This window comes from Saimiri boliviensis, chromosome 4 (genome assembly GCF_048565385.1).
Source record: "Saimiri boliviensis isolate mSaiBol1 chromosome 4, mSaiBol1.pri, whole genome shotgun sequence".
Lineage (NCBI taxonomy): Eukaryota > Metazoa > Chordata > Mammalia > Primates > Cebidae > Saimiri > Saimiri boliviensis.
In genome coordinates this window covers 84,624,845-84,651,757 of record NC_133452.1, presented here as the reverse complement: position 1 = coordinate 84,651,757, position 26,913 = coordinate 84,624,845, and the positions used below count along the sequence as shown (strand labels likewise).

The 26,913-nt window shown below is 37.6% G+C and overlaps 1 protein-coding gene across 5 annotated transcripts in view; it reads left to right on the top strand.

Moving 5' to 3' along the window:
- The window catches only part of CYB5R4 (cytochrome b5 reductase 4), a 114,829-nt gene that overhangs the window by 45,395 nt on the left and 42,521 nt on the right, over nt 1-26,913 (top strand). For 4 of the 5 annotated variants that reach the window (XM_074397730.1, XM_010333826.3, XM_003922965.4 and 1 more), the window contains exons 5-10: nt 14,798-14,830; nt 18,305-18,365; nt 19,681-19,738; nt 21,280-21,373; nt 22,680-22,712; nt 24,778-24,900. In XM_074397730.1, the coding sequence (XP_074253831.1) occupies nt 14,798-14,830; nt 18,305-18,365; nt 19,681-19,738; nt 21,280-21,373; nt 22,680-22,712; nt 24,778-24,900 (402 nt within the window). The remainder of the gene's footprint in view (nt 1-14,797; nt 14,831-18,304; nt 18,366-19,680; nt 19,739-21,279; nt 21,374-22,679; nt 22,713-24,777; nt 24,901-26,913) is intronic. The other variant, XM_074397728.1, reaches the window with a different exon arrangement.

Below are 26,913 nucleotides of genomic sequence, written 5' to 3'. Positions count from 1 at the left end.
CTGAGGTAGGAGGATCACTTTAGGCCAAGAGTTCAAGACCAGGCTGGGAAACACAGTGAAAACCTGACTATATAAAAACATTTTTTAAAATTAGCTGGGAATGGTGCCTGTAGTCTCAGGCACTCATGAGTCTGAGACAAGAGGATCACTTGAGTGAGGAGTTCAAGGCTGCATTGAGCTATGATCATACCACTGCACTCGAGCCTGGGTGACAGAGCAAGAGCCTTTCTCTAAAAAAAAAAAATAATAATAATACACATACACATAGTTATTATTATTGGCAGGACATATGAGTGGGGTTGTGAATCATTTTGTGCCTCACAACCCGACTGATATATAAAACCTTTTGGGATCATGAGCGTTTTTTGCTAGGGTGAGGCTAGTAGCAGATAGTAATATGAGACAACTTACAAGACATGAGGAAGCAAAGATGAGAAATTTATGAAGCAGAAAATGTTGGTTATGAATAATGGGACTTTTGTACCAGTTGAAATTTAAGACACACACACACACACACACACACACACACACACACACACACACTCTGAAGACCAAATAAGCAGTGGATTGGGGTCAAGTAATAAGTAAGATATTGAAAGATACAGTCAGAACTCCAGGGTCACTAGAACAAGGTGACCACATAAAAGGGACAAGCAGCTAAAGAGAAAGATTTAATGTGTCAGAAATAAGAAATACTTATAATAATTAAAATGAAGTGTTATTTTGACAGTATCTTATATACCCTTCACCTGTAGGCAAGGACTGATCATTAGTCTCTGCTGGCTTAAGACTTACCAATAGAGACCATTAGCTGGGATAACCACATAATTGTCCAAACTAAGACAATTTGAAGAATGAAAGGGGGCTCTATTAGTAATTATGCTGGAACAATAGTGGTAAACTTTGACTCTGGCACACCAGGGCATGTGTTCACCCTACAATTAGAACTCCTAGATTAACTGGAAACAAAGGATGAAAACAAAGGATGAAGTGGAAATCAAGGCTGAAAAGAGACTGTTCCTAACATGGAGGTTTGGGGAAATGGTGGATATTCTGAAGACGAATTTTACACATGGGCTCTTTTTAATACCCAAAGCTTGAAACAGTCTTCTAAATGAGGTGACGTACCATATCCTCCAAAGCAAGGGATCCTAACGTTTTTGGGGCATCCCACAGTTGGACAGCTCTGGGAAGTTAGTTTTCAGTTCATCTGATGGCTTCTAGTCTGGCAGTGGTAAAATACCTGGGTATCTAGGAAGAAGCCAGAAAAGCTAACAGACTCGGAATATAAACCATAATACAGTTGTATTATTATCAAGCAAAGAATGAGTTGTATTTATCATAATCCTTTGTTTAAAAAGTATTATGGTAGGCCAGGTGCAGTGGCTCACACCTGTAATCACAGCATTTTGGGAAGACGAGGTGGGTAGATTATCTGAGGTCAGGACTTCAAGACTAGCCTGGCCAACATGGTGAAACCCTGTCTCTACTAAAAATACAAAAAAAAAAAATTAGCTGGGCGTCGTGGCAGGAGCCTGTAATCCCAACTACCCAGGAGGCTGAGGCATGAGACTCGCTTTAATCCCGGCGGAGATGGCAATGAGCCGAGATGGTGCCACTGCACTCCAGCCTGGGTGACAGAGCAAGACTCCATCTCAATTTTAAAAAATAACAAAATAAAATAAAAAGTATTGTGGTTTGTATTATGCTTTAAAAATATGTATTAATAATGAATGAAAGGAGAAATTTTACTTGAAAAGGTAAACTTCAGTTATTGATAATTTATATCTGTGGAATACTTCATTATCTGGTAAAGATGAAAAATGAGTGCTCGTTCTTTGCCCTTATTTTTTGGCTGTTACTGTAGCTATTTGTCACATGTGGCTATTGAGCACTAGAAATATGCCTAGTGCAAATTCAGACACGGTGTAGATAAAGGGCACAGTGTATTTCAAGAGAACAAAATAATCTTTACTTGATTGCATGTTCAAATGATAATCTGGATATATTGAGTTAAATAAAAATATATTATTAAATGTAACCTGTCTTTTTTTTTTTTTACTTTGTTAATCTGGTTGTTAGGAAATTTAAAATTGTACTTGTGGCTTGCATTATAATTTTTAAACAGTACTGTTTTAGACAATAAGTGTACTTTAAAAGAAAATATTATGCCATATTTTTAAGTGGTCATATTTTTCAGTGGTATAGTACAGTCGCAGGAACATTTCTTCATAATTTCTCATTGCTTTGTTATAGTTTCTAACACTTTGTATTTTTAGATTTCATGACCTCTCTGGCAATAAAGCACTTAGAGTCAGGACTCTACTTAGAGTCATACATTAACAGAATACTTACCTAAGAAGGATTTTAGAGCAGTTTAAAAGTGAAGATACTGAGGCTTGTATGTTACTAAAGACTTGTATCTTACTAAAGACTACATAGTTATTTAATTGATTGAAGAAACCATAGGTAAACCTTTTGTAAGGCAGACAATTACTTTATTAATGTTATTTGCTTTTTCATTAGTTCATTTTCTTTTAGTATATGCCAGTGGTTCTTAACTGGGGTTGACTTTGCTCTTCAGGGGGACATTTGGTAATGTCTGGAGATATTTTGGTTGTTAGAATGAAAGTAAATGCTACTGGCATTCTAATTGATAGAGACCAGAGATGCTGCTAATTATCCTGCATTGCATAGGACAAACTCCCACAACAAAGAATTTTCTAGCCTAAAATGTTAATAGTATTGAAGCAGAGAAAGCATCTTACATGCATTAGTTTTTTATGCTTAAAAATGATGGTATTAGTGGCACATATATGTCAAGCTGGTACGTACACATTGGACAGCTCTCTGGTTCAGCCTAGGCAAACTCTGGCATCTGTAGAGCTGAGGGTGGACATAAACACCAAGACTCATAGCAGGCTGAGACTTTACTTTCAAAGATTTCTTTTACTGTGATAGCACTGTGAGCAAGGACAAGACAACTATTGAACGAGCTGGCTGTCAGTTGGAAGTTCAACTTTTGTAAAGTCAAAGTTGTTTGATCTATGAGCCTCAGTTTCCTCATTGGTAAAATGGGGACAATTTAGGTAGACAAAGCACAAGCTCAGAGACCAACTGGGAGAGGAGAAGGAAGACAGTTACTGGTGGAGAGAGGGAGGCTGGGAGTCATTCTGAAGTTGGACTTTACTGGACAGATGAGTTTGCTTTCTCAGCCTGGCTGCCTTAATTTGCTCTTTCTGCTCTAGGGTCCATTGTGATTCTTGCCAGAAAGAGTTAAGGAAACATTAACTCAAAATGGGAAGTAAGAAGACCCTGGTTAGGGGGCCAGTGCAGACCTAAACAGGAAGTGTGTCTTGCTGGAGTGGTGTGACTGACTGATGTTTTGTTTGTGTTAGTATTTGTTTTATTTTCATAGAAAGAAGAATTTTGAACATGTGTATATTCATGTGCAGGTGATTCCAAGTGAAAAAGGAATTGTAATCCCTCTGATGATAGGATAGGAATGGAAAATAACTGACACATTGGAGAATTGATTAAAAAAAAGACAAGTGGCTGGGCGTAGTGGCTCAAGCCTGCAATCCCAGCACTTTGGGAGGCCGAGGTGGGTGGATCACGAGGTCAAGAGATCGAGGCCATCCTGGTCAACATGGTGAAACCCCGTCTCTACTAAAATTACAAAAAATTAGCTGGGCATGGTGGCGCGTGCCTGTAATCCCAGCTACTCAGGAAGCTGAGGCAGGAGAATTGCCTGAACCCAGGAGGCGGAGGTTGGGGTAAGCCGAGATCGTGCCATTGTACTCCAGCCTGGGTAACAAGAGTGAAACTCCGTCTCAAAAAAGAAAAAAAAAAAAAAGACAAGTGAAGCCAACTTAGGGAGAAAATATAAACTTCTAAAAATACAGCATATGCTGTGATTAAATGAATAATGGAGGAAAAACTAATAAAGTAAATAAGTACTCTGGTATTTTTAAAGCTTTTCAATCTTTGGATATTTCAGAATATGTGGGTTTGAACTAATTCTTCATTTTAATTCTGCTAGTAAACTACTAGAAGTTTGAGAGATGTATAAAATTGAAACATGATTTGAAAGATGATTACAAAGATGAATGGAGGAAACTAAGGTAATGAAAGTTTAAGTTTTACAAGATTTCAGAAATAGATATATGACTATCGAATCAAAAACAAGAATTCGGTCTTGCCAGGTGCAATGGCCTCTGCCTGTGATCTCAGCACTTTGGGAGGCCAAGGCAGAAGGATTGCTTGAGCCCAGGAGTTTGAGACTAGCCTGGGCAATATGGCGAGATCCTGTCTCTATAAAAATTTAAAATATATATTTAATTTAAAAAAGAACCAGGCCTAAGTTGTGTTACAAAGAGTTCTGTTTAGAGATATGGAAGAATTTCTAGAGGAAAAATGGTAATTAAACACATTATGCAGAACCAAGAAGTCTGGCAAGCTAAGCAGGCAAGGGAATATAGAACAGTAAATTTAGGACTTTGTGAATAAGATCCCTGGCAACAAGACAGAGGTCATATCTGATGGTGACATAATACCAACCTTTTAGAATAAGAAAGGGAGATGAGGAATGTAGTTACAAGATAATTGTAAAACGTTCAATTAATGCTCAGCTTTTTTTTCCCCCTAGAATGCTTTTCTTCAGGGACTCCTGACAAATGCCTATACATTTTCAAAACTTAGCTAATTATACTACTTCTATGGACTCTTTTCAAACTTCTTCCAGTTGAGACGTTCTTCTTTTGTGCTTCAGTAATACCTTCTGCATACCTCTTTTACAACACTTACCGCACACAGTCTTAAAAAGAATGAAGGATATGAACAGACACTTCTTTTTTTTTTATTGCATTTTAGGTTTTGGGGTACATGTGATGAACATGCAAGATTGTTGCATAGGTACACACATGGCAGTGTGCTTTGCTGCCTTCCGTCCCCTCACCTGTATCTGTCATTTCTCCCCATGCTATCTCTTCCCACCTCCCCACCCCCCGCCCCTCCCCCATTTCCCCCCAACGGACCCCAGTGTGTAGTGCTCCCCTCCCTGTGTCCAGGTGTTCTCATTGTTCAACACCCGCCTATGAGCGAGAATATACGGTGTTTGATTTTCTGCTCTTGTGTCAGTTTGCTGAGAATGATGGTTTCCAGGTTCATCCATATCCCTACAAAGGACGTGAACTCATCGTTTTTGATGGCTGCATAATATTCCATGGTGTATATGTACCACATTTTCCCTATCCAGTCTATCATCGTTGGGCATTTGGGTTGGTTCCAGGTCTTTGCTATTGTAAACAGTGCTGCAATGAACATTCGTGTGCACGTGTCCTTGTAGTAGAATGATTTATAATCCTTTGGATATATACCCAGTAATGGGATTGCTGGGTCAAATGGGATTTCTATTTTTAGGTCTTTGAGGAATCGCCACACTGTCTTCCACAATGGTTGAATTAATTTACATTCCCACCAACAGTGTAAAAGTGTTCCTATTTGTCCACATCCTCTTCAGCATCTGTTGTTTCCCGATTTTTTAATGATCGCCATTCTAACTGGTATGAGATGGTATCTCAATGTGGTTTTGATTTGCATTTCTCTGATGACCAGTGATGATGAGCATTTTTTCATATGTTTGTTGGCCTCCTGTATGTCTTCTTTTGTAAAGTATCTGTTCATATCCTTAGCCCATTTTTGAATGGGCTTGTTTGTTTTTTTCTTGTAGATCTGCTTTAGTTCTTTGTAAATTCTGGATATCAGCCCCTTGTCAGATGGGTAGACTGCAAAAATTTTTTCCCATTCTGTTGGTTGCCGATTCACTCTACTGACTGTTTCTTTTGCCGTGCAGAAGCTGTGGAGTTTGATTAGGTCCCATTTGTCTATATTGGCTTTTGTTGCCATTGCTTTTGGTGTTTTGGTCATGAAGTCCTTGCCTATACCTATGTCCTGAATGGTTTTGCCTAGATTTTCTTGTAAGGTTTTTATGGTATTAGGTCTGATGTTTAAGTCTTTAATCCATCTGGAGTTAATTTTGGTGTAAGGTGTCAGGAAGGGGTCCTGTTTTTGCCTTCTGCACATGGCTAGCCAGTTTTCCCAACACCATTTATTAAACAGGGAGTCCTTTCCCCATTGCTTGTTTTTGTCAGGTTTGTCAAAGATCAGATGGTTGTGGGTATGTTGTATTTCCTGTGAGGCCTCTGTTCTGTTCCATTGGTCTATATCTCTGTTTTGGTACCAGTACCATGCTGTTTTGATTACTGTAGCCTTGTAGTATAGTTTGAAGTCCGGTAGTGTGATGCCTCCCGCTTTGTTCTTTTTGCTTAGAATTGACTTGGCTATGCGGGCTCTCTTTTGGTTCCATATGAAGTTTAAGGTGTTTTTTTCCAGTTCTGTGAAGAAGGTCATTGGTAGCTTGATGGGAATAGCGTTGAATCTGTAAATTACTTTGGGCAGTATGGCCATTTTCACGATGTTGATTCTTCCTAACCATGAACGTGGAATGTTTCTCCATCTGTTTGTATCCTCTCTTATTTCGTTGAGCAATGGCTTGTAGTTCTCCTTGAAGAGGTCCTTTACGTTCCTTGTTAGTTGTATTCCTAGGTACTTTATTCTCTTTGTAGCAATTGTGAATGGCAGTTCGTTCTTGATTTGGCTCTCTTGAAGTCTATTACTGGTGTATAGGAATGCTTGTGATTTTTGCACGTTGATTTTGTATCCTGAGACTTTGCTGAAGTTGTTTATCAGTTTCAGGAGATTTTGGGCTGAGATGATGGGGTCTTCCAGATATACAATCATGTCATCTGCAAATAGAGACAATTTGATTTCCTCCTTTCCAATTTGGATACCCTTTATTTCTTTTTCTTGCCTGATTGCTCTGGCTAGAACTTCCAGTACTATATTGAATAGGAGTGGTGAGAGAGGGCATCCTTGTCTAGTGCCAGATTTCAAAGGGAATGCTTCCAGTTTTTGCCCATTCAGTATGATATTGGCTGTTGGTTTGTCGTAAATAGCTTTTATTGTTTTGAGATACGTTCCGTCAATACCTAGTTTATTGAGGGTTTTTAGCATAAAGGGTTGTTGAATTTTGTCAAAAGCCTTCTCTGCATCAATCGAGATAATCATGTGGTTTTTGTCTTTGGTTCTGTTTATGTGGTGAATTACGTTTATGGACTTGCATATGTTGAACCAGCCTTGCATCCCCGGGATGAATCCTACTTGATCATGGTGGATGAGCTTTTTGATATGCTGTTGCAATCGGTTTGCCAGTATTTTATTGAAGATTTTTGCATCTATGTTCATCATGGATATTGGCCTGAAATTTTCTTTTCTTGTTGAGTCTCTGCCGGGTTTTGGTATCAGGATGATGTTTGTCTCGTAAAATGATTTGGGAAGGATTCCCTCTTTTTGGATTGTCTGGAATAGTTTCAGAAGGAATGGTATCAGCTCCTCCTTGTATGTCTGGTAGAATTCAGCTGTGAACCCATCTGGACCTGGGCTTTTTTTGGGTGGTAGGCTCTTTATTGCTGCCTCGACTTCAGACCATGTTATTGGTCTATTCAGGGTTTCGGCTTCTTCCAGGTTTAGGCTTGGGAGGTTGCAGGTGTCCAGGAATTTATCCATTTCTTCCAGGTTTACTAGTTTATGTGCATAGAGTTGTTTGTAATAATCTCTGATGATGGTTTGGATTTCTGTGGAATCTGTGGTGATATCCCCTTTATCGTTTTTTATTGCATCAATTTGGTTATTCTCTCTTTTCTTTTTTATTAATCTGGCTAGTGGTCTGTCTATTTTGTTGATCTTTTCAAAAAACCAGCTCCTGGATTTATTGATTTTTTGAAGAGTTTTTTGTGTCTCTATTTCCTTCAGTTCTGCTCTGATCTTAGTTATTTCCTGTCTTCTGCTAGGTTTTGAGTTTTTTTGATCTTGCTCCTCTAGCTCTTTCAATTTTGATGATAGGGTGTCAATTTTAGATCTCTCCTTTCTTCTCATGTGGGCACTCATTGCTATATATTTTCCTCTAGAGACTGCTTTAAATGTGTCCCAGAGATTCTGGTATGTTGTGTCTTCGTTCTCATTGGTTTTGAAGAACATCTTTATTTCTGCCTTCATTTCATTGTTTATCCAGTCAACATTCAAGAGCAAGTTGTTCAGTTTCCATGAAGCTGTGCGGTTCTCAGTTAGTTTCTGCATTCTGAGTTCTAACTCGATTGCACTTGGTCTGAGAGACTGTTTGTTATGATTTCTGTTCTTTTGCATTTGCTGAGGAGTGATTTATTGCCAATTATGTGGTCAATTTTAGAGTAGGTGTGATGTGGTGCTGAGAAGAATGTATATTCTGTGGATTTGGGGTGGAGAGTTCTGTAAATGTCTATTAGGTTTGCTTGTTCCAGGTCTGAGTTCAGGTCCTGGATATCCTTGTTGATTTTCTGTCTGGTTGATCTGTCTAATATTGACAATGGGGTGTTAAAGTCTCCCACTATTATTGTGTGGGAGTAAGTCTCTTTGTAAGTCATTAAGAACTTGCCTTATGTATCTGGGTGCTCCTGTATTGGGTGCATATATATTTAGGATCATTAGCTCTTCTTGCTGCAGTGATCCTTTTACCATTATGTAATGTCCTTCTTTGTCTCTTTTGATCTTTGTTGCTTTAAAGTCTATTTTTATCAGAGATGAGAATTGCAAGTCCTGCCTTTTTTTGCTCTCCATTTGCTTGGTAGATCTTCCTCCATCCCTTTATTTTGAGCCTTTGTGTATCCTTGCATGTAAGATGGGTTTCCTGGCTACAGCACACTGATGGGTTTTGGCTTTTTATCCAATTTGCCAGTCTGTGTCTTTTGATTGGGGCATTTAGTCCATTGACATTTAGGGATAGTATTGTTATGTGTGAATTTGATGCTGTCATTTTGATGCTACCTGGCTGTTTTGTTGGTTAGTTGATGCAGATTCTTGATTGTGTTGCTGCTTTTTTACCATTTGGTGTGTTTTTGGAGTGGCTGGTACTGGTTGTTCCTTTATATGTGTAGAGCCTCTTTCAGGAGTTCTTGTAGAGCAGGTTTGGTGGTGATGAAATCTCTGAGTGCTTGCTTGTTCACAAAGGATTTTATTTTTCCTTTACTTATGAAGCTTAGTTTGGCTGGATAGGAGATTCTGGGTTGAAAGTTCTTTTCTTTAAGGATGTTGAATATTGGCCCCCAATCTCTTCTGGCTTGTAGGGTTTCTGCTGAGAGATCTGCTGTGAGTCTAATGGGCTTCCCTTTGTGGGTAACCCGACCTTTCTCTCTGGCTGCCCTTAGCATTTTCTCTTTCATTTCAACCCTGGTGAATCTGACGATTATGTGCCTTGGGGTTGCTCTTCTTGAGGAATATCTTTGTGGTGTTCTCTGTATTTCCTGGATTTAAATATTGGTCTGCCTTGCTAGGTTAGGGAATTTTTCCTGGATAATATCCTGAAGAGTATTTTCCAGCTTGGATTCATTCTCTTCATCACATTCAGGTACACCTATCAGACGTAGATTAGGTCTTTTCACATAGTCCCACATTTCTTGAAGATTTTGTTCATTCCTTTTTGCACTTTTTTCTCTGTTCTTGCCTTCTCTTTTTATTTCATTGAGTTGATCTTCGACCTCTGATATCCTTTCTTCTGCTTGGTGAATTCGGCTGTTGAAGCTTGTGCATGCTTCACGAAGTTCTCGTGTTGCGTTTTTCAGCTCCATCAATTCACTTATACTCCTCTCTATGCTGTCCATTCTCGTCAGCAGTTCGTCCAATCTTTTTTCAAGGTTCCTATTTTCTTTGCGATGGGTTAGAACATGTTCTTTTAGCTCATTGTAGTTTCTTACTACCCACCTTCTGAAGTCTGATTCTGTCATTTCATCACCCTCCTTCTCCATCCGGTCTGGTTCCCTTGCTGGTGAGGAGTTGTGATCACTTTTAGGAGGAGAGGTGTTCTGGTTTTGGGAGTTTTCATCCTTTTTACGCTGGTTTCTTCCCATTTTTGTGGGTTTATCCACCTGTTGTCTGTCTCTGTCCCAGGGAGTTGGAGCTTTATGAGTTTCCCTTGCACTACTGCCTTTTTTGATTTTTCTTTCAGGTCGGACCTGCCCAGCTAGCAGCAGGCCTAGCCACTGCCTGCCCGCAGGGGCTTTGCTGAGCTGCTGTGGGCTCCGCCCAGCGGCCCTGAGCTCTTCCCTGTAGTCCTTTTTACATGGGGGTAGTTAGAACTGTCTGGGCAATGGTGGCCCCGCCTCTGTTATGGCGGACTCTCTCTGTTGTGGCAGGTTGCCTCGGCAACGGCGGGTTGCCTCGGCAACGGCAGGGAGTCTCAGTAATGGCGGAAGCCCCTCCCCCACGGAGCTGGACCGTCCCGGTTCAGCTGTGCTTGGTTTGAAGGGCTCAACCCAGAGGGTTTCCAATTACTGTTTTTGTTTTGGTTGTTGTTGGGGGTGGAGGGGTGGGACCAACCGAGCCTGATCACCTGGCTCCCTGACTCAGAGTCTTTTCTTTTAAGTTGAACGACCCCGCGTTCCAGTCGCTTGTTGAAAAGGCGCCGGGATCTCCCGTGCTGCGACTCACGGAGTCGGCTCGAACCGCGGTGCCGGCTCCTGGCGGATTCTTTGCCTAGGAATCTCCTGGCCTGACTCGCCATTTTAGATGAATGGGCTATTCCGCTGTCTCAGGGCTCTGCTCGCCAGCTAAGAGGGCTCCCAGACCAGTGGCTTTTGTACGGAGAACCGCAGCAACAGGGAGTGGTCACAGCAGCCGCGCGGGCGGAATCAGCCCCGCGGGGGCCAAAACAGCCACACTGGCTGGGACTGCGACGCTGGCGACCCCTCTGCCTGGGTATCTCCTGGTCTGTGGGCAATAAGAGTTCGTCTGGAAATGCGGCGTCCACTCACCCTCTGCACTTTCACTGGGAGCTGAAGTCCTGAGCTGTTCCTAGGCGGCCATCTTCCCAGCATTCCAGACACTTCTTAAAAGAAGACATTTATGCAGCCAACAAACATGTGGAAAAAAGCTTATCATCACTGATCATTAGAGAAATGCAAATCAAAACCACAATGAGGTGCTATCTCACGCCAGTTAGAATGGCTCTCATTAATAAGTCAGGAAACAACAGATGCTGGAGAGGATATGGAGAAATAGGAACACTTTTACACTGTTGGTGGGGGTATAAATTAGTATAATCACGTTAGAGGACAGTGTGGTGATTCCTCAAGGATCTAGAACCAGAAATACCATTTGACCCAGCAATCCATTTACTGGGTCAATCCATATACCCAAAGGATTATAAATCATTGTACTGTAAAGACACATGCACACGCATGTTAATTGCAGCACTGTTCACAATAGCAAAGACTTGGAACCGACCCAAATGCCCATAAATGATAGGCTGGATAAAGAAAATGTGGCACATATACAACATCAGTTACTATGCAGCCTTAAAAAGGGATGAGTTTATGTCCTTTGCAGGTACATGGATGAAACTGGAAACCATCATTCTCAGCAAACTAACACAGAAACAGAAAACCTAACACTGCATTTTCTCACTCATAAGTGGGAGCTGTACAATGAGAACACATGGACACAGGAAGGGGAACATCACACACCATTGCCTGTTATGGGTGAGGGGTTAGGGGAGTGATAGCATTAGGAGAAATACCTAATATAGATGATGGGTTGATGGGTGCAGCAAACCACCATGGCACGTGTATACCTATGTAACAAACCTGCACGTTCTGCACATGTACCCCAGAACTTAAAGTATAATAACTAAAAAAAAAGAGCATATCATCCAGGCATGGTGGCTAGCACCTGTAATCCCAGCACTTTGAGATGCCAAGGCAGGTGGATTGCTTGAGCTCAGGAGTTCAAGACCAGCCTGGGCTACATAATGAAAACCTGTCTCTACAAAAAAAATTAGCCAGGCCTGGTGGTCCATGCCTGTGCTTCCAGCTACTTGGGAGGCTGAGGCGGGAAAATTGCTTGAGCCCAAGAGGTAGAGGTTGCAGTGAGCTGAGATAGAACCACTGTATTACAGCCTGGGTGACAGAGCAAGGCCCTGTCTCAAAAAAAAGAAAAAGAAAAAAGAAAAAAAAAGGAGCCTATTGACTTTATTTTTAATTCTGTTTATTGTATTTTTGAATATGTAATGCACTCACATGATTCAAGAAGTGCCCTTGCCATAATTCTGCCTCCCCTCTACTGTTTTTTCGCTCCTGTGCATACACCAAGGACATGGTTTTTGTTGTTGTTGTTATTGTGACTTTCTCCAAATTATCTTTATGTATGATAAGCAGACTGAATATATTTTCTTATTTTCCTGACTTAGTATCCAAATGGTATCATATTATGTCAATATCCCTATTAATATGATCAATAGATGTTTATTAAAAGAATGAGCATACTGATAAAAGAACGATCTTCCTACTAGATCTTTCTTTATTCCTACTAGATCTTTCTTCATTACAGTATATCCTCCTGTGCCTCTGCTCAGCGGAGGTAAACTAGATTTGGGTCATAATTAAAGATCCTTACCAAGAAAGGGCTACATGCTGTTAGATTATGGCAGCAGCCTTCTAAATGACTCTGACCTGTCCGGAAATAGAGCTTCTTATCAAAGTAAATAGTTTAACCAAATGTTATGAGAAGATACAAATTTGATTGGCCATGAAGCCAACTAAATGATGGAATTAGTTACCAAGAAGACATCAGATTTTGTTTCAGGGAGGGAAGTATCTCCGGTGACTAAAATGATTCAGATGTAAGTATGCTTAAGAGTGAAAAACAGTCTCCTCCATTTCTATGACTCAGTTTTGAAAAAGAGTTATAAAAGTAGACTAGGAGAATTTTTAAAGGTAACCCAGATTATTTAAGTGGAAGTTCTGTTCATACTGGCACTTCTTGTATTAAAAAAAGACTCGGGGGAAAAAAAAAACCTACTAATTTTGCAGAATCCAGAAAGTTCTGACAGATTCAAATCTATTGATATCAGGCAAGAAGTAATCATATGAGACAATAGTTTTTTTCATAGAAACAAATTACCTGGGATAATTTTTTAAAATTTGTGAACCTCTTAGATAAAGATTATAATTGTTTTAAATGATGAGTGAGATTTCTTAAACTGTTCACTATATTGTTCACTGAACCTATATATCAGTGCACAGTAAACAAATTTATGTTCTTTGAATTTCTAAGATAAATAATCCCAGCTGTAACAGCAAAGACAGATAAAAGTGACCGGATGAAGTAGGTGACTAAGCAGGGGTGTCAGTGATCCTTTGTAAACTGTAATGGCCAAATTTGTATTTGGAAGTTGATGAAGCTCATTTTGAAGTATAATTTAAATGGTTTTTAGGACCACTGTTTTTTTAGGAAACATTAACTCTAGCAATGGATTGCCAAGAAAAATAGGACTATGTTTCAGGAGAGACAAATCTAATTTTGGCTTCGTTGCTGGAGAGCTGTGGATTTCATTCAAGTCCTTTGCCTTTAGGCCGGGCGCGGTGGCTCAAGCCTGTAATCCCAGCACTTTGGGAGGCCGAGGCGGGTGGATCACGAGGTCGAGAGTTCGAGACCATCCTGGTCAACATGGTGAAACCCCGTCTCTACTAAAAATACAAAAAACTAGCTGGGCATGGTGGCGCGTGCCTGTAATCCCAGCTACTCAGGAGGCTGAGGCAGGAGAATTGCCTGAGCCCAGGAGGCGGAGATTGCGGTGAGCCGAGATCGCGCCATTGCGCTCCAGCCTGGGTAACGAGCGAAACTCCCTCTCAAAAAAAAAAAAAAAAAAAGTCCTTTGCCTTCTGATTTTCAGCCTTTATTAGGAGATCAGGTGATAATTTGCTGTATATTGTTAAAATTCCTTTCAGCTATAAAATTATTTTGGTAAAATGAGGAAAAGGAAAATGATGGTCATTTGAGCTTCCTTAATGATTATTATTTTGGGATGAATGAGTGAAGTAGAGTTAATTATGAAATTTTTGGTGATTAAAAATTGGAACGCAAAAAATTTGAAAGCTTTGATTTTGAATACGTTAGTTTCTTTTTGTATGAAATAAGATGATGTCAGCTTAGCAAATGATATCTTTCAATTTGACTACTTGAATATTTTTTGTTAGCTTATCCCTTTTATTTTTTGAAATTTTGACAACTTGCTGAGGTGTTTATTTTGACTACAGTGGCTATAACACTTGTGGTTATTAGAATATAATATAGCTTTCTGAGTTGACTGCCATCCTGAAATAAAGTATCTGTTAATTTTTCTTCCTGAGTTTGTAACACTAAAAATTACATGTATACATGCAAAAATCTGAACATATTTTAAACTTGTAATAATGATCATTTTATGCATTGAACTCAGTAAAAGGGAAAGATAATATATCTTTCTTTGAGTTGTTAATGTGTGTGTTTCATTTATGAAGTATAATCTAATAAATTCTGGTTTACTTGTACTAATTTAAAATGTGATAACCTGGGTGAAACTTGGTGTTCACATATGCTCTATATAGCAATTAACCAAGATATTAGAAAAAGGTGACCAAAGAATTAGAAAAAATTCAAATGAAATGAGAGGCAAACATCCGGAGAAATACAGTCTGGCAATCTTCAGAGATGGAACTTACTTGTTTAAAACAAAAGCCGTTTTTGTATTAGCCTTATTTCTCTCCTCAGGCCTTAGAAGAAATCCCTTCAAAAAAGAAGGGCTGTCATCTTGAAATCAGTAATATGGACTGACGTTCTCCTTGACATTAAAGTATTTTTATTTGACTTTTTTCCCTAAATTACTATACAGACTATCGTGAGGAGGAAAAGAAAGTCTTAAATGGTAAGTCTATAAATTTATAATAAATGAATGATATTCACATGCTTATGAACAGTATTTCTTCACAGAATTATCTAGAACATTTAGAATTTTTTTTTTTTAATATGAAAGATAGCTTTACTGGCCCAAACTTACGAGTCTTTCATAGGGCTTTATAGGCCCCTTATTCTAGCCATTACTCTTACAATCATGCTTTCTGTTGTCACCCTAAATATGTGTTATCCCTAAATACTTGTAGTGATTAGAAGTTTCATCCTCAGAAACAAGGCAAAACCAAGTCAGTTTTCTTAGGTGTGAGCTCACCTCCATTGTTTGCATACACATGTCAAATAGTTTATTAATCTACAACTTTCTGAGCTGAGTGGTGCTGTTTTCCTCATCCATTCTGGATGACTTGCAGATAATGACTGACACTTCCTCCACCCCAGAAAAAAGCTTGGTGTGATGGTCAATACTGACATAAAATGCATGGTGCTAACTCTGACTGAACTATGTTGATGTACATTTAGAAACAGTTTTTTTTCTTTTGTTTGCAAAAGGAAGTTAGAGAAATGCAACTAACAAGCTAGATTGCCAGATGAGTTACCTTTTTCTTTGTTAACTGGAGGAAATAGACTATATTGTAGACTAATTCATGCAATTTATGGTACCTGAAGTTGTTTATTGGATAATATAATACCTCATTAAACGAAGGACCGATCTTTGGTTTCCCCTGATTATTGACTTTTCTGTGACACTACAGAAACAACCATTGCTTAATGACTAATTACTGATGGAGTGGGCATTTCCTTTCCACCGCATATGGCCTCCAGAACCTTTACTTTTCTGTTGCCTTCTTTGGATGCACTGCATTTGACTAATTTCTCAGTTAAAGGTGGCATTAAGTATAGAATACAGCACTCCACAAGTGATGTGGTTAGCCCTGTTACCTCTTGTAACCTGGACCCTGGACCCTATAAGATTGGAACACATCTACATATATATTTATTAGCTGCCTTTTCCTTTGGGCTCATTTAAGTCCATGCGGTAAGTCTGTATTTGCAAATGTGATCTGCCTGCGTTCTGTGGTACCATTCCAATAGCTGCTTAAAATACTGCATGGGTTGCACTACTTTGCTATTCCACTGGAGACCTGATCCCTTCAAATCGGCAGCATTCAGTCAGTCAGTGAACACTTAGGGAAGAGAGAACATTCATTCAGTCCACCTTGCATTACTTATTTTATTTCACTCCACATTCACCCCCATTTTTTTCAACTTATTCAAAATAATATTATTTAATGTTTGGGGTTTTTTGTTGTTTTTAGTTAGTTTTAAATTAAGACACATTCCATGTATTACTATGTTATTCTGCTTTAATAAGATATATCTTAATGATACTATATAGTTTTTTAGAATGTTTGATTATTGTCTCATTTGATCACCCATGATATTGCAGGGAGCATTTCATTGCTATTAAATAGCTTCAGTTCGAAGAAGAGGGAACAGTGGCTTGCATAAGATCAATTTTGTGGTCCTAATTAAGTCATACAAGATCTGTATTGACTTAAAATTTATGAATTCTATTGAGAGATTTTTCTTACAGAAGTTCTTAGATTTTGATGCATTTGATTTTTATTTATATAAGAGACTTCTGAAAGAGAAATTACATTAATCTCTTAGTGAAATCTTTGAGTGTTTCTTAAATAAATAAAATTATTTCATCTTGCTCTTACCATTTCAGAAAAAATACATTTAATTCTTGTAGTCCTCTTTTGTTTTACCTGTAGTTTTGTAGAAGAGCATTCTTCTTTTAGTGGCCACTGCTAATTATTAGTTCACAACTCTGACATTGTTGTGACATCTCTGAGGTTTCCTTTGTTTATCCAAAAGTAGTGTTCTGCACAGTTATGTGAGAAGAAAGGGAAGCTGAATGAGTAAGGCCTGGACTCCGGGCTTCTGGTCCATTCAGAAAAATATGACTGTTTTACATCTTGGTTGCACTTGATCTTGTCTTTAAACTAAAGGTTTGTGTCTAAAAAGAATCTTGGAAACCTCTAAACTATCTTGTCCCAAAGGTGTCTCCCCACTCTTAAATTTGTGTAAAATACTGTGATTTCTGATTTGGGAACCCAAGACTCAGCAGATATTAACCATTAATTTTTTTTCCGGCATAGTTTGAGAAATAGTAATATAATTCATGCAGTGATTTTCAAATGTTATTTAGCAGCAGTACTTCTTTTTTCCAAACTAAATCTTACCATATACAAACAATGCACTCCTACTGTAGGAGGAAAATACTTAATGTTTGCAATATCTTGAGTTATTCCATGTCCCAGAGTTTTCTGAAATGATTTTAAAATCGTAGCTTTAGTGGGCTTTTAAAATGCATCATACACACAAGAGTAAGTAAAATGGGGAAAGACAGAAGACTACATGTTGTTGAGGTCATAGAGCAGCTGGAGCTTTTAAACACTTTTACTGTAGTGAAAGTGTGAAGTGTAAATTGGTACAACCACTTTGGAGAGCTGTTCAGTAGTGTCCATTAAAGCACCCTTCCTACTAACCAAAAATGTAGATACGTGTTCTTTAAGGATGTACATTTACGGGCCAGTTGTGGTGGCTGACGCCTGTAATCCCAGCACTTTGGGAGGCCAAGGTGAGCAGATCACCTGAGATCAGGAGTTCAAGACCAGCCTGGCCAGCATGGTGAAACCCCGTCTCCACTAAAAATACAAAAATTAGCAGGACATGGTTGGGCGTACCTGTAGTCCCAGCTACTCAGGAGTCTGAGGTCGAAGAATCACATGAACCCAGGAGGTAGAGGTTGCTGTAAGCCGAGATCGTGTCACTGTACTCCAGCCTGCACAAGAGAGCAAGAGTCGTTCTCAAAAAAAAAAAAAAAGAGAATATACATGTACATGTAAAAGAATATATCAACACTGTATAGCTCCAAAGTGGAAACAGCCTGAATGTTCATCAGCCATCAGCAGGAGAATGAATAAATTGTGAACTATTCATATAATGTAATACTACTCAGTTACAAAAAGGACCAAAGTACTGATGAATTGAATAGCCTGGATAAAATTTCAGAAAGCCCAGATTTGATTTATTGCTGATTGTCAATCATGCTTGTTTCATGTAAGAACTGTAATGTCTAGAATGTTGGACAAAAAGCCAGACTAAAAGTGAACATATCTATATCATTCTGCTTGTATCAAACACAGGCAAAACCATGGTGTTAGTAGTCAGAATACATATTTACTCTTGAGGCAGGGATGGTGATTGAAAGGGGGCATGAAGAGAGTACTGACTGCAAGGATATTTTTCACTTGATCTTGGCCTTTTGGCTAAGATCAAGTGAAAATATATTGAGTAGTACATTTGTGATTTGCATCCTTCTATGAATGTATGTAATATTTCAATAAGAAGTTAATTAAAAAGACAAAAAAATTAAAAATACTTTGTAGATGAACTATAGCTATTTTTCTTTGTGAAGGCATGCTTCCCAAGAGCCAGGTGACAGATACGCTTGCCAAAGAAGGTCCTAGTTATCCAAGGTATGCATTGTTATTTAAAATTTTTAAAGTTAAATCATTTCTGTACAAATATGTACACATTTAAAAAATTAACTGGATTTTATTGCTTACTGTTAGTCATGTATCTTTGACACAAGAACTGTAGTGCCTTATTTATTAGATTTTGTTGGAGAATGAGCTGTTCCATAAATGTGAATTTTAAGTATAACTAAAGTTTTATCCATTTTAAATACCAGTACTTTAAAAAGCTATTTTAAAATATTTTTCTGATTATAAAAATATACATTAATGGTAGAAAATATAGAGAAATACAAAAGAAAGGAATAGAATCAGTTGTAATCTCACCATCCTTAGATATATACTATTGTTTATTTTTTCCAGTTTGATTAATATAATACCTACTTCCATATTTTGCTATTTTATAATGTTGATATGACAGTATATTCTATGTGCATTTTCCTATGCCATTAAATATTGTGAAAGCCTTTTTTCTTTGCATTCCATCATATTACCCTGCCATGATGTATTTAAATATTCTGTTTTTTATATCTAGTTCATTTTAATCAATTTTTAATTGAAATTTTTCAAAATATATTGCCCAATATTGTCTTAAACAGTTAACAGTAACTTAAGCAATACATGCATGTTTTGTTAATGACACTTAAATTACCTTCAGGTGTGTACTCTGTAGTTCTCTCTCTTACCCCTTTTCTCCCCACCACCAGTCTATAATATTCTAACAGCATCATCCTGCTATATTCGTTAAATTATTTCATATGCAATTTTAAGTTAGGGACTAAGGATGCCTCCTGTAGATTGGTCTATATGTAGGTAGTAAGTGCAAAAAGAGTTTCAAATTGATCAATAGCTGTAACAAAACAGAAGACTTGGCTTCATTTTAAGTTTTACTGTGGACCCATTAAACAACCTTGGTGAATTCATTTCTTCAGTACTAATATATTTGTGACAGGGAGGAGTGAAGATAATAAACATGTACATTTTTTCATGCTCCTTAACAAAATATGTTGTGTTTTGGTTTTGCTCTGATAAAAGATTTTAGTAAAGAGATGTGTAGCCTTTATAAAAAGTGCCTTGTTAAGGATACTTTGTTTTTATTAAAGTGGGAATACATGGAAGTATAGATATTTTAAATTTACAAATAGTTGTCAGCAGTATAATAAAGAATGTAACATGGTAAGACCACTATTTAGGAAAAAACTTAACCTAGATAAATACAGATATGTCTCACTATAAATTTGAAACATTTAATGATTAATATTTGTTAATGCACATGATTGTCAATATAATCATTCATCCTTTTCCTTATATTTTATAGCTATGATTGGTTCCAGACAGATTCTTTAGTCACCATTGCCATATATACTAAGCAGAAGGTAAATATGTCTTTATCAGAAAAAGAAGTAAATAATAAAGGCTAATTTATGTACCAGGTCTTTTTCTAAGCACGTTTTTATATTTACTTCTCACTACAATTCTTTGAGGTAGATATTACTGTTAACCCTTTCGTAGAAAAGATTAAGTAATTCACGCAAAGTCACACTGAGTGGGCACATCTGGCATTTGGAACTCAGGCAGTCTTGACAGCCATTGCTATAGCCTCTCAAAAATGAGAGTAGGAAGTATTTCATGTGTTTATCTGTGTATGTGTATGTGTGTTTGTTTAAAGCATGGATAACAAAAAATGAATCTTCGTTAACTTCGTAAGAACAAACTTTCCAGACATAAGCTGGGATTGGAGAAAGTATTTTGCTGTTGCTTAGTATGTTTAAAGCACTAATGGGGTTCAGATGCCCATTAAAAAATGAAGTTAGGGAGATAATTCACTCACCATTGAAACTAAAGTTACAGAGATAATTCATTCACTAAGTATTTATGTAACCTGCTTCATGTAGAACATAGTCTTAGATATCAGGGATCTAATGATGGGCCAGATATATAGAGACCTGGCTTTCAAAGGGCTTACAGTCCAGCTGTAAATAAATATGCAGACAATTTATAATATCTCTAAGCACATCCTCCAGCAACTGTGAGGTTCCCATACTTTGAGGGATATGTAGATTTAAAGACAAGTTCTGGCAGCTAGGAATTTTTGAGAATTCATGCTACTTCTGTAGCGGCAGAACCATGTCTGAACCAGTGGGTTCCTCTGACGCTTGCAGCATGATTTGGCCATTCTGCAGAGTAAACCAGCCTCTGCCTGAAAAAAGCCAAGAGGGCTAGCGGTGCTACTTATCCTGCTTTCCACTCCCTCTTGATATTGTCTCTTCACTCAGTTCAAAACCCAGAGCACAGGCTTTAGGGAGGTCTGCTCCCACTGGTAATATCAATGGGGCATAGAGGATGGATGGCTAAGGGAAAAGGAAAGGAATAATATATTCAATGAGTAATTTAAATAATATGTATTTTACTCCAAGGCTATGTAGAAATTAGAGACATCTAAAAATATGTTAGTGAATTGATTTTTTTTTAGTAAGCTGAGGTGAAATGGTTATCTAATTTGCCCAGGACCACATTAGCGGAAAGATAAAGATGAGTAACAAATATCTTAGTTTCTAGTCTGATTGTAATTTTCTGGGGGGTGGGGTTACATATTGCTTATTCAAAAAATATTTATCGAGCACTTGCTAGGTGCCAAACAATGTTCTAAAGATAGTCCCTTAACCTTAGAGCTTAGACTTTAGTGGATAAGGTAGATATTAAACAGAGACAAATATGTGGTAATTAAAATTTTGATATGTATATTGAAGAAATACTGGGTCATAAGAGAGAAAAACAGAAGTAACATTTGTTTAACTTGGAGATTCAATAAAGAAGCACCATATGAATGTCCACAGATCACCTTAATAGTTTAGTTGTAGAAGTTTTGGGGGAAATTTTTACTTTCTAATCTTTCTATTTTTGCTTTCTGTTTCAGAATATCAATTTAGACTCAATAATAGTTGATCATCAGGATGATTCCTTTAGAGCAGAAACAATTATTAAGGATTGTTTATATCTTATACATATTGGTGAGTACTTTATTATTAATGAAAGAGCTCTGATTTTCTTTAAATATGGCAATAACTTGGTCTACAGTCCAGGTAACTGTAGTATTTTATCTGCCATTATCATTTTGGTTTGTCATTTTTGATCAGTTTTTTTCCTGTAATTTCTTTACACTAATAAAAGTACTAGCAAGTGGTGGTGTGACCTCACCTTTCCAAGTTTAAGCAACTAGATGCAATCAAAATCAATAATATAAAATATATGTTGGCCCAGCTTTGTAAAATCTCTCATACCTGACACCTACAAGCGAGTCTTCCAAGGCCCATTGGTCACATGCTTCTACTGACTGTCCTTCGCTAGATGGCCCATTCCACTGGCCTGTTCCTTGGAAGTCAGTGGGTGCAGCAAAGCAGCCTGGACTACAGATTTGTGTTGTATCCCCTAGCTGTCTGTCCTTCATAGCTAAAGACCAACTTTGCATTTTTTTTAATCAGGACAGAGAAAAACGTAATAGAAACCAGGGATCCCTATGCTAGCACACTTATTTTAAAAAATTAAATATTCCACAGTTAAAAATACAAAACTTTTGGTTGCTAATATTACATTGAAAGGACTGAAGTAATGCAAAATTGTAAATTCCAGATAAACATATGAACACAGTGAAATTTACATCAGACATTTGTAAGCATATTTCTTACATCACCCCCTTCTGGAATATAAGTTCCAAAGGGGCAGGAATTTTTCTGTCTTATTAAATGTTGTGTCCATAACACCTGGAAAGTACCTGTCACATGTAGATGCTCAATAATTTTTTTTTCAATAACTGAATGGATATTCAACTTTGGAGAACAATAAGAAAAGTTAAGCTAGACCCAGGCCTGACCTATGTACATATGTATGCACGCGCGTGCGCACGCACAGACACACACACACGCACAGACACACACACACACACACACACACACACACACACACACACACACAGGCTTGCATGCTTCAGGTGCTGCCTCTCCCTAGCCTACTCCTCTCTTGGTTTATAGTATTCCCAGTGTGGAACCATCCATGCTTGGACTAGTGTGGGTTACCTACTTGTGGGCAATTGAGTATTTGCTCTTTAGTTAATAGGGAGAAAAATGAAATGATTGAAAAAATAATACATTTAAATAATTTGATTATTTTGTGTACAATTTCTTTGGTCTCTCAGAACATGTTTTATTTGCCTTGAGGGATTTGAAATAATTCATAAAAGAGCCATTTAAATGACATAGGGTGTTCAAAAACTGTATTAATTGAAGTTCTATTTTAATTAAATAAATTTTTCTATCCTAGGGTTAAGCCATGAGGTTCAGGAAGATTTTTCTGGTAAGCTGCCAAAAACCAGAATTTATTATGTATGTACATACATAAACACATACGTATAGAGAGAGAGAGAGAGAAGGATAAGAAAAAATGGAAAAATTAGCATTTGTTTTATTTTTTGTATGTATATTTTCATGTTGCAAAACAAAGATGTGACACTTTCTCTTTTTTTAACCTTTAAGTTCAGGGATGCATGTGCAGGATGTGCAGGTTTGTTACATAGGTAAATATGTGTCATGGGGTTTGTTGTATAGATACAAACAAATACATTAATTTTTAAATATACTCCTCCGGTTTCAGGTTTTTGCCTGTTTTATTGTCCCTGTTGTTCCTTTGTGTGTGAAACGGGGTCTCACTCTGTCACCCAGGTTGGACTGTAGCAGCGCAGTCTTGGCTCACTGCAACCTCTGCCTCCCGGGCTCAAGCGATCCTCCCACCTCAGCCTCCTAAGTAACTGGGATCACAGTACACACACCACTACACCTGGTTAATATTTTTTGTAGATACAGGGTTTCACCGTGTTGCCCAGGCTGGACCCCCTTCTTCTTTTGATCTCTTTAAACTCTTTTTTTCTCCTTTAAAAAAAAATTCTGCTTTTTGTTCTTCCTTCCTCATATCTGCCCTACTCTTTGACATGCAGCTTGTAGAAATACACCATATTAGACAAATTTTCTTTCATCTATATACTTAAATGTTTAATGTTGACAAAGCATACTAAATTATGAATATTGCTGCATGTAAACATGCATCTGGGTTTTACACAGCTGCATGTTACCAATTTAACAATAGAAGACTGATTATAGAATGGTGTTTTCTTGTTTTCAAGTACTGTCAGCCTACCTTACGCTGATCCAGTGTTTCCTTTTTTCCATGTATCATAGTAGACTCTGTAAATTATATAGATCAGGCTCTTTAAAGATAATGTTTTTATTTTGGTTAAGCTTCAACTCAGTGCTTATCAAATTGAATTCATTTGACTCATTTATCTTTAAAAGTTGTTAAATTGTCACTGGGTTTTGTGTTTACAGTGAGGGAGAGCAGAATGTTGTCTCTGAAGAAAAATTACATGTAAAAAGCATGTTCAATTCATAAAATTTAAATCAGCATATGAAAGCATGTATTTTATTATACCCACATATTATAAACATTTTAATTATTCAAAAAATAAAAAGATAAACTAAAATATTTTTATCAAAGATTTACATGCACTTCATCAGTTTACTGTTTACTAGGAACTCATTCTCATGAGGCTATTCTAGTGTTTATTAGGCTCAGAATTAGTCTACTGAATTTACTTATAAGAATCCTTCAAATTCTCACTAAGGAATGTTAAAAAAAATGTAATTTGCTTTTGTGGGGGCATTCAATAGCTAATTTGTAAATCTCAGCTCTTTTTTTTTTTTTTTTAAAAGCTTTGTGTCAATTAGTTGCCATGGCTATATTTGAGCTTGTTTGAAAACCAGCAATACATAGTAATTTGGCCCTTAATAAATTAGTTAGAAAGAAGTTAATCTGAATCTGTTAATAAAATAAATTAAGCATCTGGGCACAGAGACTCATGCCCGTAATCCCAGCACTTGGGAGGCCAAGGCAGTCAGATAACCTGAGGTTGGGAGTTCGAGACCAGGCTGACCAATGTGGAGAAACTCCAGCTCTACTAAAAATACAAAACTAGCCGGGCGTGGTGGTGCATGCCTGTAATCCCAGCTACTTGGGAGGTTGAAGCAGGCGAATTGCTTAAACCTGGGAGGCAGAGGTTGCAGTGAGCTGAGACTGCTCCATTGCATTCCACCCTGGGCAGCAAGAGTGAAACTGTCTCAAAAAAATTAAAATAGAGCTGTCTCAAAAAAAAAATAAATAAATAAAAATAAGCTGTTTTTAATACCATATAAAGCATAAACAATTATGATTGTGATTGATTATGTAAACAAAATCTTATTTATCCAGCTAATAATTGGTGCCATTCATATTAGATCAGGACACTTGTACTGTGTGAGAAATACTGGTTTTAAAATAAAATTCTGTATTTAGTATTCATGAATACAAATGGAGTTTATCTTCTTTTCAGTGCGGGTTATTGAAAGTGTGGGAAAAATAGAGATTGTTCTAAAGAAAAAAGAGAATACTTCTTGGAACTTTCTTGGCCATCCCCTGGAGAATCATCATTCACTTATTCCAAGGAAAGATGCGGGTATGCTGTATTCTTTTATAATGTTAATTTCATATTCATGAAATTGTTGTTAGCTGCACGTTTGTAACCAGAGTTTGGAAGGCTACTTTGAAATGAGCTGAAGGGTCCTTGTATCTACTTCTAGGGAGTTTGAAAGGGACATTGTGTCTGTTATCCTGCTTTTTCTTCCCCATAGAAGTTAAATTTCAGACTCTATCTAATATTTAGGCATAGCAAACTCATTACATAATGATACCTGAATGGTAAAGTCTACTTGTGCTTAGACTGTTGATCAACCATTTACTATTTCAGTTCCTCTTTTGTGAAAGATACAAAACTTTAAGTTTATGCTTTGTATGTCTGATATTTTTCCTATTAAGGAAGACATGTTTACTATTTTTCTACTTAATTAAAAGTTTCTGAATTTACTTCTTATATTAGTCTGCCCTCATGTTGCTATAAAGAAATGCCTGAGACTGGATAATTTATTTTAAAAAAAAAAAAAAAAAAAGGTTTAATTGGCTCATGATTCCACAGGCTGTACAGGAAGCATGGTGCTGACATTTGCTTGGTTTCTGAGGAAGCCTCAGGAAACTTACAATCATAGCAGAAAGTGAAGGGAAAACAGGCACATCTTACATGGCTAGGGTAAGAGGAAGAGAGAGATGAAGGAGGTGCTACACACTTTTAAACAGCCAGATCTTGTGAGAACTCTGTCAGGAGAACACCACCAAGAGGGTGTTCCTAAACCATTCATGAAGGATCTACCCTTAAGCTCCAGTCACCTCCTACCAGGCCCCACTTCCAACACTGGGGATTACAGATCAAGCTGAGATTTGGGTGGGGACACAGATCCAAACCATATCTTTTCTGAAAGATGATGCCATTCATTTCCTTTCATTTTTAAAAAGCTTTTAACCTAATTTTAACATATATATAGAAAAGGGTGCAAAGTAGAAGTGCTCTACTTGATATTTTGCAAAGTGAACACATCCTGTACTTTTTCTTTGGAAACTGCTAATATTTGTTCCTTGTTGTAAGTGTTTTGGAATTTCACAATGATGTGCCAGAACATGGATCATTTTTCATCATTTATGCTGGATGTACATTTTTTGTGCTAATCTTTTCAATATGGAAACTTATGACCTTCAGGTTTTGGAAATTACTGTTGGTTTTTCTTCTTCCCATGGTCTGTTTTACTTTCTACATATTGAACTTCCTCAACTAGTCTTCTAATGATCTTATCTTTTCTCTCTTATTTTCAGTTTCTTCCTTTTGTTCTACTTTCTGGGAGATGTCTTCAGCTGTGTCTTCTAGCTCTTCTGTTGAGTTACTCATTTCTACTCATATTTTTAACTTCTATAACTCCTTTGATTTCTTTTCTTTTGTTTTAGCATCTGATTCTTATTAACTTATCTTTTAAAGAATGACTGATAATGTTTTCTTCTCACTGTATAACTTCTGTGTCCTTGAAGTTTGTTGTTTGTTATGGTGTCTTTAATATTAAATGCTTTCTTTGAATGTTTCCTAATCTTTCACTATCTGCTCATATTTCAGGGTGGGACTGTAAAACTAATTGGAAACTGTGCATGTGGGTGTGGCTTGTCAACAGTTATATTCACTATATGGCTGGAACATTTCTTTGGGAAAAGTCCAATGCCAAGAGTCCCTAGAGTGAACAATCTTCTTCTACCTTGTACCCAGCATTTCAGAAGCCATGTGGGGAAGAAGGCTGGGCCTAGCTTCTGGTATATCTGTAAGCGTCACTTCATTTTCTTTCTTTCTTTTTTTTGTTTTGCTTAGAATGTGATATTAGTCTGCTAGGACTGCAGTAACAAACCACTACAGACTGAGTGTCTTTTGCAGAGTTGATCTCTTCTGAGACTTCTCCCTTTAGCTTATAGATGGCCTCTTTTTTCCCTGTTTCTCTATATGGACTTCCTTCTGTGTGTTTGTGTCCTAATGCCCTCTTTTGATAAAAAATACCTGTCATGGTGAATTGCAGCCAGCTTAATTACCTTTTAAATTAAGACC